The sequence below is a fragment of the Oppia nitens genome, unplaced genomic scaffold (assembly GCF_028296485.1).
Source record: "Oppia nitens isolate AA-2021 unplaced genomic scaffold, nextdenovo-longstitch-racon4-pilon3 scaffold20_pilon_pilon_pilon, whole genome shotgun sequence".
Classification (NCBI taxonomy): domain Eukaryota; kingdom Metazoa; phylum Arthropoda; class Arachnida; order Sarcoptiformes; family Oppiidae; genus Oppia; species Oppia nitens.
In genome coordinates this window covers 310,581-329,981 of record NW_026533200.1, presented here as the reverse complement: position 1 = coordinate 329,981, position 19,401 = coordinate 310,581, and the positions used below count along the sequence as shown (strand labels likewise).

The 19,401-nt window shown below is 24.4% G+C and overlaps 2 protein-coding genes across 3 annotated transcripts; one reads left to right on the top strand and one right to left on the bottom strand.

Annotated features, from left to right (window-relative positions):
• Positions 1 to 641: 641 nt before the first annotated feature.
• On the bottom strand, positions 642 to 2,030 carry LOC128953118 (3-oxoacyl-[acyl-carrier-protein] reductase FabG-like). Its single transcript, XM_054298593.1, has 3 exons — positions 1,530 to 2,030; positions 1,356 to 1,462; positions 642 to 941 (listed from the first exon to the last, which is right to left on the bottom strand). Exons 1-3 carry the CDS (start codon positions 2,028 to 2,030, stop codon positions 731 to 733), a joined length of 819 nt encoding a protein of 272 aa, XP_054154568.1. The 3' UTR covers positions 642 to 730.
• Positions 2,031 to 6,521: 4,491 nt separating this feature from the next.
• On the top strand, positions 6,522 to 8,637 carry LOC128953207 (L-xylulose reductase-like). 2 transcript variants are annotated; one of them, XM_054298682.1, is made up of 5 exons: positions 6,522 to 6,559; positions 6,731 to 6,944; positions 7,032 to 7,228; positions 7,355 to 7,441; positions 8,320 to 8,637. In XM_054298682.1, the coding sequence occupies exons 2-5, from the start codon at positions 6,752 to 6,754 to the stop codon at positions 8,635 to 8,637; spliced, it is 795 nt and encodes a 264-aa protein (XP_054154657.1). In that variant the 5' UTR covers positions 6,522 to 6,559; positions 6,731 to 6,751. The 2 variants fall into 2 exon arrangements, with proteins under 2 accessions (XP_054154657.1, XP_054154658.1); XM_054298683.1 differs by lacking the exon at positions 6,522 to 6,559 and having other exon boundaries at positions 6,709 to 6,944.
• The last annotated feature ends 10,764 nt before the right edge of the window (positions 8,638 to 19,401 follow it).

Below are 19,401 nucleotides of genomic sequence, written 5' to 3'. Positions count from 1 at the left end.
ATAATTATTTAAAAAAAACAAATTATTATACTTTTTATTTTGAAAAAAAATAATATGTAATTAAATTGATATTATAATTATTATAAAAAAAATAATTAAATTATGATAAAAATAAGTTTAATAAAGTTTCATATTATTAAACATTAATTATTTTTGTATTATTTAAAATTTTATTTTTAATTATAATTATTGATTAATAATAATAATAAATATACAGGTATGTTTTTTTTAAAAATTATTAAATTTAAAAAATTAAAAATATTATAATCTTAATTGTTTGATATTATTAATTGTTAAAATTAAAAAAAATAATAATATCATAGAAACTAATTTAAAATTAATTAGATTTTATTATAATCTAAAAATAAAATATTTACTGAATTATTTTTTAAAAAATATTAATTTATATATATTAATATATATTTAGGATAATTATTAACTACATTATAATAATATTTTAATTAAAATTAATTATATAATTGATTTTGAATATAATTAATATATTTTTTTAGACACACAAAAAATAATAATTAAAATCTATGACAACTATTAGAAGTTTATACTAAACTTTAAAACTAATTTTTTAAAATAAAATACTTTTATTATTTATGATTACATTTATCATTATCGGGTATCACCCCCTCCTAAAAAAAATATAATGGGTTTCACACCTACCCACCCATCCAAACAGCTCACACACACACACACACACACACCCGCACCCAGACATCTATGATATAATGAGTCCGCAGTCGACGGGCAACGAAACTCCAGTAATAAAAGCCGATTTGTCGGACGCCAAAAATAGGACAGCATTGGCAATGTCTATCGGCTCCGGTAGCCGACCAAACAGTGAAGTAGATTCCAGATGCGAGACCAGACCGTCAAATAAGTCGCCGGCKCCCGAGTTGGCCTGAAAATCGGTACGAACCGCTGTCGGACTAAATTTTTAATAACAATAACAACAATCAAATTAAATAAATTAAATAATATGTAWAGTTTCGATAATTAACTGTATATTTATTATGTTRKWTGTGTATACGGCTGTGTGTTTGTAAGTGTATGTATGTATGTRTGTGTGTGTGTGTATATATATGTATGTGTGTGTATATGTATGTGTGTGTATATGTATGTGTGTGTATATGTATGTGTGTGTGTATGTATTTATATCTATGTATGTATGTGTGTATGTATGTATATCTATGTATGTATGTGTGTATGTATGTATATCTATGTATGTATGTGTGTATGTATGTGTGTATGTATATGGGTGTGTGTATGTGTGTGTTTGTATGCATATGTGTGTGTGTGTTTGTGTKTGTGTGTGGACAGGTATATATATTGAGATAACATACTTGACAACATTGACACGGATACCCTTGGGTCCCAATTCAAGGGCCGCACATTTGGTAAACATATCTACCGATGCTTTGGCCATACAATAGGCCGAACATCCGGCGTACTAAATAGAAATTCGGGGATGAATTAAGTTAATTAACGGTAATTATCGGTAATTTTTTTTATTATACCCCTTTAATACCGGCCACCGATGATATATTGATAACCGATCCGCGAGTTTTCTCCAAATACGGTGCCGAYAGCTGTGTCAACAATACCAGCGATCGGACATCCAAACGAAACATATGATCCAATTGTKTCAWCAGYTCMGGGCTATCAATATTACCGAAACTACCGGCACCGGCATTGTTGACCAGTACATCCAATTTTCCATAGTTWTCGAYAGTYTGACTGACCAATCGGCCGACATCTTCATCGTTGGTTACGTCGGCGACCACTTGCAGWGCCAGTAAACCCAGCGGCGATATMSYGTCACAYTCTTCGGCAACTGCGGCCACTTTASCSGCGTTACGACCGGTTACTACYAMTTGTGCGCCGCGTTTGGCAAACTCTYTGGCCATTTGGGCGCCTAAACCGCCCGACGATCCGGTAATAATGACCACTTTGTGGGCRAAATCGTGTTGTTTAGCGCCGGCGGCGGCGGTGTTGTTGTCCTCAGTAGTCGATGACATCTCTATTGAAAATTCATTGAAATAAATACAAGAGTTTTGTTTTTGATGTCTAAATAATTTTTTAATATTATTATCGTTTTTATTATCAATTGTTGACATAAAATATTTTATTTWWTTATTTTATTTTATTAATGWTTTTTTTAATTATATATYAAATTATTATTATTTATATATATATTTATAGATTAATTAATTAATTAATTAATTATTATTATTACAGCAAATATTTGTCTTTTTTTATATATAAAAATAAAATATTTTTTGAATATATATTTAAACAAATAAAATAATAAACCAATTAATTATTTTTATTGAAGTTATATATATATATATATTGATTATTTAAATAATTATTATGTTTTTTTGTTTAATAATTATTTKTARTACATTATATGTATAGTAAATTAATATTTGTTTGATTAAATTAAAAAATAATTTATTAAAATATATTTTATATTATATTATAACTCAACAATAATATTATTTTTTTTAATCTTAAATAATCTATAACACATTTAATAAACTAAACAATATATATATATATWTTATTAAATAAAATTATTATTTARCAATTGATTATCAATATATTTAATATTATTATTATWATAATTATTTTATTTTGTGACCAAACATTATTATCTCATATATATATATATGTAAACACTTTAATATAAATATTGTATTATTATTATTATCAATATTTTAATACTATAATAATGTTATTATTATTTTTTTATMKTATAATAATATACTATTATTTTTACTATATATATATATTGTATATTTGTATACCTATTTTTAGTAATCATTTAATATAAATATATATTATATACTATATTACCTAAGTTACCAAATAAATATTAAGGAAAATAAAAACTAATAAATAAATTTTGWAAACAATTGAAAACAAAAATAAATTGATATTAATGTATRTATTATACGATATAATAGTATTTTCAAAAAAATAAATTAATAAATTAAATAGTATATTAYATATTTAAATTTATTACAATTAACTTTTAATAGTTTTAATATTTTATTTTACTATTATAATTTATATTAACATAAAAAATATAAATATTTAATTATAATAGTAATTKTAAAAATTTGATAAAAAATAATAAACGTAAAAAAATATATAATTAAATTTTCWGAAATTAAAATCAATATATAAATAGCRCTTAAATAGTTTAATAATCAATATTTTACTTAATTTTTTTTTTGTTTATTACTATATTTTATTTATTTTTATTTATATTATTAGTATATAATTAGATATTTCTATATAAATAATTATATTTAATTTTAAATATATATATWTAAATTATTTTCATGACTATAACAATAATTACATTTAAAAAAAATACTAATAATAACATAGACTTTTAAAAATTAAATTATAATATATATATTTTCAAATAAAAAAATCTATAAATTTTATTGAAAAAATAATTATAATAAATTKTATACCTTGCTGATWTTTTTTAATTGGTTCATGATTTTGATCATGATTAATTTTATTTGATTTATTACATTTGCATCCYTTTAATAATTTAGACATACCTTAACAATAATATTAATTGATAATAATATTAAAATATAAWAAATAAAACTAATAAAATAATAATAATTTAAAGCAATTTATTATCTATTAATAAATTATTTTTCTTAAAAAATACATTATTATATTAACTATAATTGCATTAATAAAATATGAAAAAATATTTTTTTTATGAAAAAAAACACATTTTATATCTATATAWTACATACATAGATATAATAGTGTAAAATAAATTATWTAAATAATAATAATAATAATAATAATAATAATAAAATATTATCTTACCTTAAATTATAATTATTAAAAATTCACAAAATTGTAGATAATTTTTTAAAAATAAATGAAAATTTTTTCAAATAAATCGATTAGATATTAACAGTTAATAATAATAATAATAATAAAAATAATACTCAATAACTGTTGTATTAAAACTAAAATATATTTTTATTATTATTAAATTTTTTGCTTATTTGAAAAACTTATTTMACTTACTAATAGTAAAGTTTTTATTTTATTTTTTTGTTGTTTGAAAAAATACTTATTTTTTAGTCAATTATTACTAATTTAATAATAATAATAATAATAATACCAAATATGAAAACTTTATTTTAATATTTATACTGTAATATAAAGTATTATTATTATTATTATTATTATTACTTTATGATGATTATTATTGAAAGACACACAATAATTGATTGTATGTTTTAAACAAATATATTAAATATTTTTTWAAAGTTTATTTTTATGTTGAAATATTTATCTATCAAAATAGACACTTATTATTATACAATAAATACTATATATATATATACTGTATATTGTATATCAAAACTTGTAATTTGTATTTAAACACAACAACCTTGAGTTTGAAGTTAATTTTTTTAAACTATTGAATTAACTAATAATAATTATAATTTAATTATACGTTTATATAGCTGTATATTGAAGCACCGGTAGTTTTTATAATAATAATAATAATAATAATAATAATAATTTTTTTAAGAGTCGAGGATATCCACTAATAATTATATATTAGTGACGCGACTAATGTATAAAACTGTTTATATATATATTATATTTAATTAATTTTYAWATAAAAATAAGTTTATTTTATTTATTTAATGCAATTAAATGCAACAAATATTTGCACTTTATTTTCTCTATTAAAATAATTATAATAATAAATTGAATAAATTAATTTTTATATAAAAAAAATTATGTCAATAAAATTAATCAATAAATATATTTATAACACACATATATATAATRTATATATATATATATATATATATATATATATAWATACATTGTTTATTGTAAAGTACATTATATATATATATACAATATATAGTATACATATTATAAGTATTATATTAATAATAGTAATATTAATTGTTTTATATATAATATATAAAAATAGTTTGTTTTAAGTTCATTATGAGTACAGTATTTATCGATAAAGTAATTATCTTATTATTATTATTATTACTAAAAATAGAAAATATAGAAAWAAAAGTTTATTTCACAAGTTATTGTAGACAGTGATGAATAAAATTTAATAATATATATAAATATATATATATATTTGTATAATTGTATAAATATTTTATGACAATTATTTACTATAATTATATAGTAATAATTTATATTAATATATGAATAKTAATCATTAGATGTAATTAAATTACAACTATTTTAATTAATTAAAATAAATTATTATTTTATTTAATTACTTTAAGTAAATGTAGATAATATCATACTTAAAATAAATAAAAATTATTATAAATTAATTTAATCGAAAATAATTAATTTATTAATTAATAGACAGTAAACACTATTTATCTATATTTTAAATAATTTAAATAATTTAAAAACATAAAAAATATTAATTATTTTTTCAAAAATTTAGAGATCAATGATCAATTCAAACCTTTAAAAAATTAATGAGAAAAAAATGTCATTAAAACTAAATGTCTAGTTTTAATTGATTGACAAATAAATATATTATAATTATTTTTGTTATCACATATTTAATGTTCAACAAAAAAAACAAATTTATTTTTATTGGYATAAAATAACAGTAATATTTAGTTTTAGTAATTAATTTTTATTACTACTAAATATAATATTTACATTAAAATTTTCCTTTTAATTTTTTCAATTAAAATAAATGTCAATAAACTATTTATTTATTGTATTTATTTTTTTCAATTAATTAAATAAATAAAATATATTCCATATATATATATAATAATAATTTATATTAATTGCATTAAAATTATTTATTAAATAAAACAATTATATATATATATATATTTTAATTAACATACATTAATGTGAAAATGTTAATTTCAATTTACTTATGTAATAAAGTTATACAKTATATATATATATATATATATATATATATATTCAATATATGTGAATCATATTTTTTAGTAAAAAAAATAAAAAAATTATTGCAAAAATTTTTATAGCACATTGACATAACTATTACACTATTAACACAATTTTTGTCTAAATWAAAATAACAATCGATAAAAAAATTATAATAATATTTTAATAATTATTATCAATAAAAGTATTACATATAGAAAAATAATTTTAAACAAAATAATTTTTTATCAGATTAATAATTTWAAACTATTTATCGCATATTATTATTATTATTATTAATAGTTAAAAAAATATTACATCTAAATAGCAATACTAATATATAAATAAAATAAATATATATATWTTTCTATCAAATTTATATTYATTATTAAAAAAAACTAGTTTTTATATATATCTATTTAATTTTATTTAGTTTTTCTAATATATTAATAATATTTCTGAAATAAAATGTTTTTCCCTAAAAAAAATAATAATAAAATTACTATCAGATTAACAATAAAATAAAAATAAATAATAAAATTTTTTTAAATAAAAAACTAGACATTTGTGTCTTTAAATTGTTTTCAGAGTAAGTAATGTATTATTTGTTGTAATAAAAGAGTCTACAAATGAAATTCAAAAAACTAATTTAAATTTTCTAAAAAAATATATTAAATTATTTTTTTAATAAATTTTTTTATATATAAACTAATTGTTTGTTTGATTTTTTTTATGAATGAATTATTTTTCATGTAATAAGTCTAATAACATATCAAAAAACATGTCGTCGTCGTCGACAACCAATAGTAAAGATTTTAGCGGTAAAGTCGTATTGATTACCGGCAGCAGCGGCGGTATAGGTGCGGCCCTTAGCCGACACTTTGCCCGTAGCGGTGCCCAAGTAGTGGTCAACGGTCGCAATGGTCAGAATGTCGGTAAAGTCGCCAGCGATTGTAATAGTCTATCGCCTAAAAGTTAGTCACAACTAACTAACATACATAACATACATAAGCTGTTTATGTATATACCTTAACCCTAACCTATCCCTACCTTTCCCCCAGAGCTAAAAGCATTGCAAGTTGTAGCCGATGTTACCATTGATGACGATTGTCGCCGATTGGTCGATACGGTTATCTGTCGATTGGGACGGATCGACATATTGGTCAACAATGCCGGTGCCGGCGCTTTCGGCAGTATATACGATCCGAAACTGATGCAAACCTACGATCATATGATGAAACTGGATGTCCGATCAGTGGTAAAGTATTGTATATAATAATAATTATTAATATACTAATTACTATATTATTATTATTGTTGTGTGTGTGTGTGTGTGTTTGGATGGGTGGGTGTGTGTGTGTGTATGTATGTATGGCGAGGACAGGTATTGATAACCCAGTTGGTTGTACCGCACTTGGAACGGACCAAAGGTGTTATTGTTAACATATCCAGTTCCCTATCAGTCAAACCGGTAATTATTATTATTATTTATTTTTATTTTTTTAAATAATAAAAATTTATTATTATTATTATTAATATTTAAAAAAAACTAAATTAATTTTTTTAATTATTTTATTGATTAAATATTATTATGTTTTAACAGTAATTTCTATTTAACTAACAAATATTTATAATAAAAAAAAATAMAATTACCGTATTTATGGTTAAAATTAAATATATATAGGTTAGTTTATAATAATAATAATTTTTTTTTTGATTATTATGGTTAGGATATTTAACTAACATAATAAAAATATTATTAAAATTAATATTATTTAATTATTTTTAAAAAAAATTTAACATACATTACTATCAATATTAGTTGTGTTTCGTAATTAGTTATCAAATAATTATCAACAAAAAAATAAATTAAATTAAAATTATTTATTATGACTTATAAAAACAACAACATTAAGAAAATTATTGAAAATAGTAAAAAAAAATGTATTATAACCTAAATTAAAAAAAATAATAACTAAATTTTATACGAATAATAATAATAACTAAATTATTTACTAAAAATAATAACTAAATTATATAATAATTATAAATAAGTTATTTATAAATAATTATAACTAAATTATTTACTAAAAATAACTAAATTATATACAAATAATAACTAAATTATATAATAATAACTAAATTATATACAAATAATAACTAAATTATTTAATAATAACTAAATTATATACAAATAATAATAACTAAATTATATACGAATAATAATAATAACTAAATTATTTAACAATAATAATAACTAAATTAATTAATATACAAAAATTAACTAACTGTGCCAAACATAACATACCTATATACTCCTCCCCATCCACCCACCTTTCCCCTCTATAGAATGTCCATTTTATGCCTTACTGTTTGGCTAAATGTGCGATCGATATGTTTACCAAATGTATGGCCTTGGAGTTGGGACCGAAAGGCATACGCTGTAATAGTGTCAATCCGACGGCCGTCCGGACAAACTTTCAGTCGGCTACCGGTGCCGGCGATATACTGGTCGGTGTATTGAAACAACTGGAAGAAACTAATCCACTGAGACGTATAGCAACTGTCGACGATGTGGTCAATGCGGTAGCATTTCTGGCCTCTGGAGAGTCCGGGTTTGTTACGGGAACGGCACTTATGGTCGACGGCGCCTCCATTTGGGTCTAAATTTTTTTTGTTTGGCTTTTTTTTAATTCAATTAATTGATTTTTAATTGTTTTTTTTAAACAAAATTATTATTATTATTATTCATAATATAAAACAGTATTTTTATATATAAATATATTTTAATTTTTTTTAATTTGAATTATTTTCAATAATAATATGAATATTTTTTTATGAATTTTTAATTGGATTTTTTTAAACAAAATTATTATTATTATTATTCATAATATAAAATAGTATTTTTTATATATATATATATTAATTTTTTTGATATAAATTATTTTCAATAGTAATAATAATAATATGAATATTTTTTATGAATTTTTAATTGGATTTTTTTAAACAAAATTATTATTATTATTATTATTCATAATATAAAACAGTATTTTTATATATATATATTATATTAATTTTTTTAATATGAATTATTTTCAATAAAAATAATATTATTTTTTATGAATTTTTATTGGATTTTTTTGTTAAACAAAATTATTATTATTATTAGTATTCATAATATAAAACAGTGTTATAAATATATATATTTTATTTTTTTTAATWTGAATTATTTTCAATAATAATATGATTTTTTATGAATTTTTAATACTAATAAAGTGTATAAAAATAATTAAAATATATTACTGTTAAAGTATTTTTAAAAAATTATTAATTATGTTTTTTTATTATCTATAATATATATATATATATATATATAATTGTAATTAATTTAATTAATAATAACTACATCTAATAACTATAACTTCATTAAACTATTAAAAATAAATTTTAATATCATTTTTTAATTAATATATATTTTATTTTATGTTAACTGTGTTTAAAATAAAATTTATTTTTATTATAAAACTGTTTATTACTATTTGATAAATTGATTAAATATATAATAATTGATTATATTATTACTAAAATAAAAGATTTTATCAAACTATTTGTCTATTGAAATATAAAAAAAAGTAAAATTAAATTATTAAAAAATAATAATAATGTGTATAAATGTACTATAAATAATATTTTTTTATTAATAGTTTTTAAGTTTTAGTTTTCTATAGTTAGCAATTATTGCTATTTTTTAGGTAAATATTTTACTTTATTATTTAGTAATTAAAAAAACAAATAAACAAAAAAATTATTAATTATTATTCGAAATTAAAAATAGTTTTTTTAAAATAATATTATAATAACACGTGTTTTTTAAAAAAATAATAATTATTTTAGTATAATGTGTTGTGTTGCCGTCTTTTCTGTCCACTATATGCGCTGATAGTCCCGGACCATAATCGACACACACAACCCCGAGATCCGTCCGATGATAGATCTCGCCAATGATCGCTTGTTGATAATCTTAGTAATCCTTAAGAACACCACAGTTAACACAATGAAGAAGTAATCCAAATAATGGTACACACATTATAATAATTAAAAGTATTGTTTATTTAATAATTGATAAAATAAAAGTATACATCAGTACATTACAATATAACTCTGCACTGCCCGGAACTGCTGACCAATGATATGCAAGTTTATGCATAGCAAAGGCCTGCCAGTCCAGACAGAGCTTTAGCTACTGTTAGAGTTAACTGTTTTAAGTCTAAACTCTATAGCTCTTGAGCTGACCAGTTTAAGTCTTAGCTCAACACTTGAGTGACTTTACAATGAGAAGTACCTCAGTATTTATATGCTTTTGAATCAATAGGTCTTATTGTTTGCAGACGACACCAATGAGTGTCGTGTGCACACATGCCTTACTTTACAATATATAAGTTCCCCTCACTTAGTCATTACTATATAAATTCCCATTAATAACAGACATTACATTTAACTACTTAATATTCCCACTAATATTCCCTAAAGTTCCCGTTTAACTACAAACCTATTTATAATAGTGTAACAATTTTAGACGGGATAATTCCCGGGTTTACTCGGGTAATTATCCCTTAATAATATAAGTTTAACTTTTTAATCACGTGACTCCTGGGTTGTCCCGTTGGGATTAAAAACAAGAATCACGTTTACAACTCTATTGTATGTGGTGTCGGTACCCATCGATAGATGGCAGTACCGGCGCCACAATACATATACATCATTACCTGACAGTAATTATACAATATTAATAATAATAACAAATTAATAATAATAACAAATATAATAATAATAATTATAATAATCAAAATAACAATAAGTATTGAAAAACAGTATTTACCTTATAATTAAATAACAGTATTAATAGTATCCTTTAATTAATATTCAGTATTAATTACAGTCAGTATTATCACAACACTAGTCACTACTCACAACACTATTATTATTACAACAGTATTACACTACACAATATAAATATCACTATTATAATTGTAAAACAATAGTATTAATTACAATGTATTATAAATGTATTAAAATGCCGTAAACCTATATGTATTATAAACAGTATTACATTTAATCAGTTTTTAAAATATACATTTAAATTGCATGGTCAGCATACTGTATCAGTCACTATAGACTGATATCAGTTATGCTGTACTAAACATAACGCATTTCCCCTCACTTTAAAACGTTTCTGTCCTCAGAAACAACAACCCTCTCGCGTTGTCAGCTGATGTTACCGTCGGTTGCCATCACCTTAAAGCCGCGTTGACTAATCCTTTATTGTTAATTTTCTTAGTGTTTCCTACGATTGTCATTTCCTATTTCGTATGTGATCTTATACTCTTCTATTTTCTCTAGTCATTCCAATCCTGTCATTGAATACTAAGGCGTCCCCCAGTATGCCAATAACGTCCATTTATATGGTTTTTTCTTGTCCTTAGCCTTATCGTTAATAGTTATATCCTTTCATTATTATTTTATACTTTTACATTTAGTCAACGACATCTTTCATTTTGTTTACATTTTTATTAACATGAAGAATGTCGACTATTCTTTTTTTTAACCTTTCAATGTCTATCCTGACATCTCTGTACGGCTCAATACAGTAACTTCTCTTTTAGTTTTCAATTGTATTATTTGAAAAAAGTCTAATTGAATATGTTTTCATTATAATTTTGTAAATTGTTTTATTAGTAAATATGGTTTCAATAACAAGAGTGATCAGTTCTGTCTATTGAAACTACGAGCCCTTCTTCAACCGTTTGCAAACACATGCTCATCACAGAGCATAACCTGTCTAACTTGATTCGTTAACACGATAACGAAACATACAGAAGGCCTTATCCCAGACGGAAGTCAATCAAACCGTCTATATTTAAAGTGTAATGGAGTCTTTATTTGTTGAGCTCAAAGCAATTTAAAGTCCATGACTTTTTCTTCCAAATCCCAAGTCCATTCATCCGATATGATTTTAACATTTCTTATTTAAACTGTCGATTCCATAATTTAGTAATTGTATTGCTTATTGTGTTTAAATTGTTTATTTGATTATAATTTTGTTTTCATTTGGATCCCAATTTAATAAATTTGAATAACTGTTTGATAAGTTTTAAGTGTGATTAATTATTTTATAATTGCTTTCAACGACATTCAATTAACAATGAACTTGTTTCAGTAAAATCTATCCCTGATTTTACTCAATGTCCCCGACATTGACAGTGGCCACTAAAATAAGTTTATCGTGCTATTCAATTTTAATTAACTTAAAAGACACAATATAAACTTGACGTACAATGACGTAATTTGCTTTGACTCCATTCACAACTTTTCCTTGAGATTAATCCATAATCTCCATTGGTACCAATTAATCAGCTGATTCCACCAAACATTTCAGTATATTTTTATCTTTTGTAGTTCAGTCTATCGGATTTTAATTGTTTCCAGTGATCCAACCTTTATCTTAATTGTAATTCATTTCTTCAGGTGGTCCAATCAGCTATCTTAATATTGCAATATTTATCCCTCCAGATGTAGAGTATCGTTTTTATTTACAGTTAATCGTTTATTTTCTTATTTTCCACATTTGTTTTTATCTTATATCATTGACTACTGACTGCTGTTGACTATACTTGTATTCATCTGTGATGTCCGTGAATTTACAAACTGTAAATTAGTTATCTCTCTATTGTCCAATTTTAATTGTAATGATTATGTATATTCCAGTATTTTGTAACTATTTTGTAATTTATTTATTTATTTACTATATTATTATTTTACTTTATTGAATTTTTCGTTGACTATTTTCTATAATCCGTTGTGTCTAATAATTATTTTAGTTTATCCACTGTCTATTTTATTTGATTTATTTGTCTATTTTTTTATTCATTGATTCTAGAACATCACTATACATATTGACTGCTATATTTCCCTCAGTCTTTTTTAATTGTTTATTGTTGCTTATTTTACAACACCTTTCCCACAGTAGTTCCCATTGACGTCATTGGTTCCAATCTTTCTGTTGATATTTCATATCAGTTAACCATTACTGAAAACCTCTATATTCTGTATCCAGTTTTGTCCATTTCTTTTTGACTTTTTCGTCACATTTTAATTTTAATGAATTAATTTTTTTGACACTTTTCTATTGATCAGTCCAGTAATTACTTTTTCCGATGATCTCTTGTCATCCATTTAATTGTCGACTACTTTTTAAAATTATTTTTATCCATTGAATTTTTGATTTCTTTTACTTCTATTTACTTCCATTGACTTTTCAGTAATATTACATTTTTCAATATTATTTCAATAATTGTTTTAAGTCTCTAGTTAATTTTGAACAAAGATTACATATGTCGATTTTCAATCTATTGTCAGTCGATCAGTCGTGCTTTTCTGTCTTCTGTTTAATCACTTGACCACTAGTGTATCTTTTCTATATGTCCACCGATTGTTTACTTTTTTTAGTCACTTTTTTCCAGTTAATATCACTTGATTAACACCGTATTAATAACGCCTCTCGACCATAGTTTTCATTTAAATTTTCTTTATTACATTTCCATTGGCCATTAATTCATGCTTCTTGTCATTTGTCAATTTATCATTTAATATGTCCATTTATTGTCAATTTGATTACCTTTAGCTGTTTTTGTTATTACAGTAATACCATTATAAATCGACCATCATTTCTTTTCATTATCCTTTAATTGTCTCTCTTTAATCAAATATTATCATTAACGTCTTATGTCTTGATATTTGTTTATTAAATTGACTATATTTTGTTTTCTTGTCTATTATTATTTTGTCAAATTTTATCTTTTATCTTCTTTTATCACTAATTTTGATGGCATACTTATGAACACTTTATCATTATAGATCTGCCATTGATTATCTTCTATTATTTTCTTTTATTTCTATTTCCATAAATTTTATCGATAATAATTCATGTTAATTTTCATTTTATCAGTTTAATAATCAGTTTCATCACAACTACTTTTGATTTCGATCACATGATCTACTGAACTATCTCCTTTAACGCTTTTAGATATTGTATTTTATTATTAGTTATTAGTATTAGAAATTTTTATTAGTATTTAATTAGTATTTAATATGTTATTATAAATTTTGATTTATTTTAAATGTCGATTAATATGAGACACTTTATTAATTTGCGTAAAACATTTATTATTAAATTTTTAAATTTATATTTAAATCATAAAAAAATCTAATTTTAATTAATCAAATAAGTATAGATAATTAATTAATTTTAAATTGAAGTCTTTGATGAAGATTACCCGCATCTTCACGCGCTTGTTTTAGTGTCATCATTGTAAACTATGGTAGTTCACATGAAATCAAATATGTTCTTTGCAAATTATTAAAATTGATTTTGTCAATTTCATGAGTTCAGTAAACAAAAAAAGATAATTTATCTTCTTATTGGTGAGCTAGGTGTTAAACCAATACATTTAAAGTAGATTATCATTTCGATAGACTTGAATATTCCTTCAAGTAGTTGTCGGTGAATTTGTATTATACAGTTCTGCCAAAATTATGTAATCCGTTGTGACGACCATTTTGTGTTCGGCTGCTAAACTATTGCCAGAGACCAATACACATGCTTATTCATTTTGTTTGAAGACATCACCAGTAATTTCTATATCGTACACTTTAATACGTAACACTTTTTTATATTCCACTTGTAATAATAATATTGGTCTCAATGTAAAGATTGATTTTCCATTACTTGCTGTGTTATGTTTTGACAATCCATCAAATGCGATTCTTTCGGAAACTCATCTGATACCTGTTGCGTAGCGTACACTCATTAAATTGTTGTCATAAATATTAGTTCGTAAAATTATGTAAAATTTTATTTTTGATAGCATTCATTAAAAATTGTAATAATTTTTCCAGCTGTGTATGTGTGAGTATAGATTTGCTGTCTATTTAATTTCTCGTAATAAACAATTGTGTTACCAGTAGCTGCTTATAATTCGATAAATTTTAAACAGTTCTTAATAATATATTAAAAAGTGAGTTATTTTCTGTTGCAATTTATAGGTCTTTGTGATTCATTAATAAATGCTGTTATTTGTCCATAGCTAAGTCCAATAAAAAGCTTTCGGTATCCAGTATTGAATGTACTAACAGAACATCTGAATCTGTTATATGCTTTAAATGTAGAACCAAATGGTCCACTGAAATTAAATTCACTGTTTTGTCCAATAAATATATTGTCGGTTAATTGTCCATAATGTTTTATTCATTACGTGCCATTCATTTGGCACTTCATTTAAATCCGGGTTATTTACGAATCCAATGTTCACTGATTTGGTTTTATCTGCAACTCCTGAGTCCACTACTTCCGTATTCTCTTCTAATACTGAGAATTCTATTACATCATCTGCATTTGTAGTATCATTTTCGTCATCCGCATTTGAATTATAGTCGTCGTTTTTACTTTGTAATCATTTCCATTACTAGAGCTTATTTTATTCATCTCAATATTATTTGAAACAGCAGTGTTTCCGCTATCAGTGATGATATACGGAACGATTTGATTTTTATTTCGAGAAGTTGACGGGTCACAATAAGGTAGGTTTACTGAATTATTAGTTGAATTATTATTAAGCCGCCACAATTTTTGGCATTATTTGTACGTTGATTGTTACCGTATGAGTCCATATAAGATTATAGTTATGTTATTTGTTGATAAATGTTTGTGGTCACAAAACATTTCCGTTTAAAAAAATAACCGAACAAGTAGTGTCCGTCTCAATCATTTTTTTTATTTCAAATTCATATTTTTATTCATCCAGTTTAACAAGTTAGAAGATATTTGTTTACAGTAGACAGTGTTTCTACCGACGGTTAAATCGACACACCGTCACAAAAATTTTAGTTATTAAGCGTCATAATTTTATTGCGTTAAACGCGTCTCTAAATAATATAGCCATAGTTCATATGCTAGTTCCATAAAATGATGTAAACACACATCCATTTCCTCTGATGTATTCATCCGTTATCATCTGTTGTGTTCATTTGTTGTCTTCTGTTGTCTTCATCTGTTGTCTTCATCTGTTGTCTTCATCTGTTGTCTTCATCTGTTGTCTTCATCTGTTGTCTTCATCTGTTGTCCTCATCTGTTGTATTCATCTGTTGTATTCATCTGTTGTCTTCATCTGTTCTCTTCATCTGTCTCAGTTGTTTTGATCACCAACCATTGTGTTAATGTTTTAACATAGCCTTCCGCTGAAGATTTTGAATTCCAAATTAAGAATTCAGTAAGTCGTCGTCCATTTTAATTCATGTCTTTATCAAAAGTTATTATCCATTGTCACTATCATTGTCACTATCATTGTCACTATCATTGTCACTATCATTGTCACTATCATTGTCACTATCATTGTCACCATCATTGTCACTATCATTGTTGTAAAGTTTTGAGTTCCAGTTTAAGAACTCAGTTAGGTGTTGACTTGTTTAAGTCAATCACAGCGATCATTACATGTCATTCGCACCCCTCAGCTAATTTAAGCCAAGGCTCTCATTCCTTCCATGTAAGGTGAGAAGAGCAGAGGATTAGTGTCAGCTTTTAAACCGACATCCTCTGTTGACAAAAGCACTCTACAAGCATTCCCTCGGTGTGTACAGGCCTATGATCATTTTTGGACCTTTAAGTCCTATTTATGAAGAGTGACTTTGGTTTAAAAGTCTACTCATCAATGTTGTTGTAAAGTTTACAGACTAATAATTTTACCACTCTTTCAGTAGAGGTGAGCACCGACTCGTTTAAGTCGATTGCTACCGATTTTAGATGTCCTTAATCCTCGACGCTGCCACCAAATGTGTTGTGTTGCCGTCTTTTCTGTCCACTATATGCGCTGATAGTCCCGGACCATAATCGACACACACAACCCCGAGATCCGTCCGATGATAGATCTCGCCAATGATCGCTTGTTGATAATCTTAGTAATCCTTAAGAACACCACAGTTAACACAATGAAGAAGTAATCCAAATAATGGTACACACATTATAATAATTAAAAGTATTGTTTATTTAATAATTGATAAAATAAAAGTATACATCAGTACATTACAATATAACTCTGCACTGCCCGGAACTGCTGACCAATGATATGCAAGTTTATGCATAGCAAAGGCCTGCCAGTCCAGACAGAGCTTTAGCTACTGTTAGAGTTAACTGTTTTAAGTCTAAACTCTATAGCTCTTGAGCTGACCAGTTTAAGTCTTAGCTCAACACTTGAGTGACTTTACAATGAGAAGTACCTCAGTATTTATATGCTTTTGAATCAATAGGTCTTATTGTTTGCAGACGACACCAATGAGTGTCGTGTGCACACATGCCTTACTTTACAATATATAAGTTCCCCTCACTTAGTCATTACTATATAAATTCCCATTAATAACAGACATTACATTTAACTACTTAATATTCCCACTAATATTCCCTAAAGTTCCCGTTTAACTACAAACCTATTTATAATAGTGTAACAATTTTAGACGGGATAATTCCCGGGTTTACTCGGGTAATTATCCCTTAATAATATAAGTTTAACTTTTTAATCACGTGACTCCTGGGTTGTCCCGTTGGGATTAAAAACAAGAATCACGTTTACAACTCTATTGTATGTGGTGTCGGTACCCATCGATAGATGGCAGTACCGGCGCCACAATACATATACATCATTACCTGACAGTAATTATACAATATTAATAATAATAACAAATTAATAATAATAACAAATATAATAATAATAATTATAATAATCAAAATAACAATAAGTATTGAAAAACAGTATTTACCTTATAATTAAATAACAGTATTAATAGTATCCTTTAATTAATATTCAGTATTAATTACAGTCAGTATTATCACAACACTAGTCACTACTCACAACACTATTATTATTACAACAGTATTACACTACACAATATAAATATCACTATTATAATTGTAAAACAATAGTATTAATTACAATGTATTATAAATGTATTAAAATGCCGTAAACCTATATGTATTATAAACAGTATTACATTTAATCAGTTTTTAAAATATACATTTAAATTGCATGGTCAGCATACTGTATCAGTCACTATAGACTGATATCAGTTATGCTGTACTAAACATAACGCATTTCCCCTCACTTTAAAACGTTTCTGTCCTCAGAAACAACAACCCTCTCGCGTTGTCAGCTGATGTTACCGTCGGTTGCCATCACCTTAAAGCCGCGTTGACTAATCCTTTATTGTTAATTTTCTTAGTGTTTCCTACGATTGTCATTTCCTATTTCGTATGTGATCTTATACTCTTCTATTTTCTCTAGTCATTCCAATCCTGTCATTGAATACTAAGGCGTCCCCCAGTATGCCAATAACGTCCATTTATATGGTTTTTTCTTGTCCTTAGCCTTATCGTTAATAGTTATATCCTTTCATTATTATTTTATACTTTTACATTTAGTCAACGACATCTTTCATTTTGTTTACATTTTTATTAACATGAAGAATGTCGACTATTCTTTTTTTTAACCTTTCAATGTCTATCCTGACATCTCTGTACGGCTCAATACAGTAACTTCTCTTTTAGTTTTCAATTGTATTATTTGAAAAAAGTCTAATTGAATATGTTTTCATTATAATTTTGTAAATTGTTTTATTAGTAAATATGGTTTCAATAACAAGAGTGATCAGTTCTGTCTATTGAAACTACGAGCCCTTCTTCAACCGTTTGCAAACACATGCTCATCACAGAGCATAACCTGTCTAACTTGATTCGTTAACACGATAACGAAACATACAGAAGGCCTTATCCCAGACGGAAGTCAATCAAACCGTCTATATTTAAAGTGTAATGGAGTCTTTATTTGTTGAGCTCAAAGCAATTTAAAGTCCATGACTTTTTCTTCCAAATCCCAAGTCCATTCATCCGATATGATTTTAACATTTCTTATTTAAACTGTCGATTCCATAATTTAGTAATTGTATTGCTTATTGTGTTTAAATTGTTTATTTGATTATAATTTTGTTTTCATTTGGATCCCAATTTAATAAATTTGAATAACTGTTTGATAAGTTTTAAGTGTGATTAATTATTTTATAATTGCTTTCAACGACATTCAATTAACAATGAACTTGTTTCAGTAAAATCTATCCCTGATTTTACTCAATGTCCCCGACATTGACAGTGGCCACTAAAATAAGTTTATCGTGCTATTCAATTTTAATTAACTTAAAAGACACAATATAAACTTGACGTACAATGACGTAATTTGCTTTGACTCCATTCACAACTTTTCCTTGAGATTAATCCATAATCTCCATTGGTACCAATTAATCAGCTGATTCCACCAAACATTTCAGTATATT

Coding starts and splice junctions, on each gene's coding strand:
- LOC128953207 (XM_054298682.1), top strand. CDS start 6,752: ATGTCGTCGTCGTCGACAACCAATAGTAAAGATTTTAGCGGTAAAGTC. Junction 7,229..7,354: donor AACTGGATGTCCGATCAGTG/GTAAAGTATTGT, acceptor TGGCGAGGACAG/GTATTGATAACCCAGTTGGT. Junction 7,442..8,319: donor GTTCCCTATCAGTCAAACCG/GTAATTATTATT, acceptor TCCCCTCTATAG/AATGTCCATTTTATGCCTTA.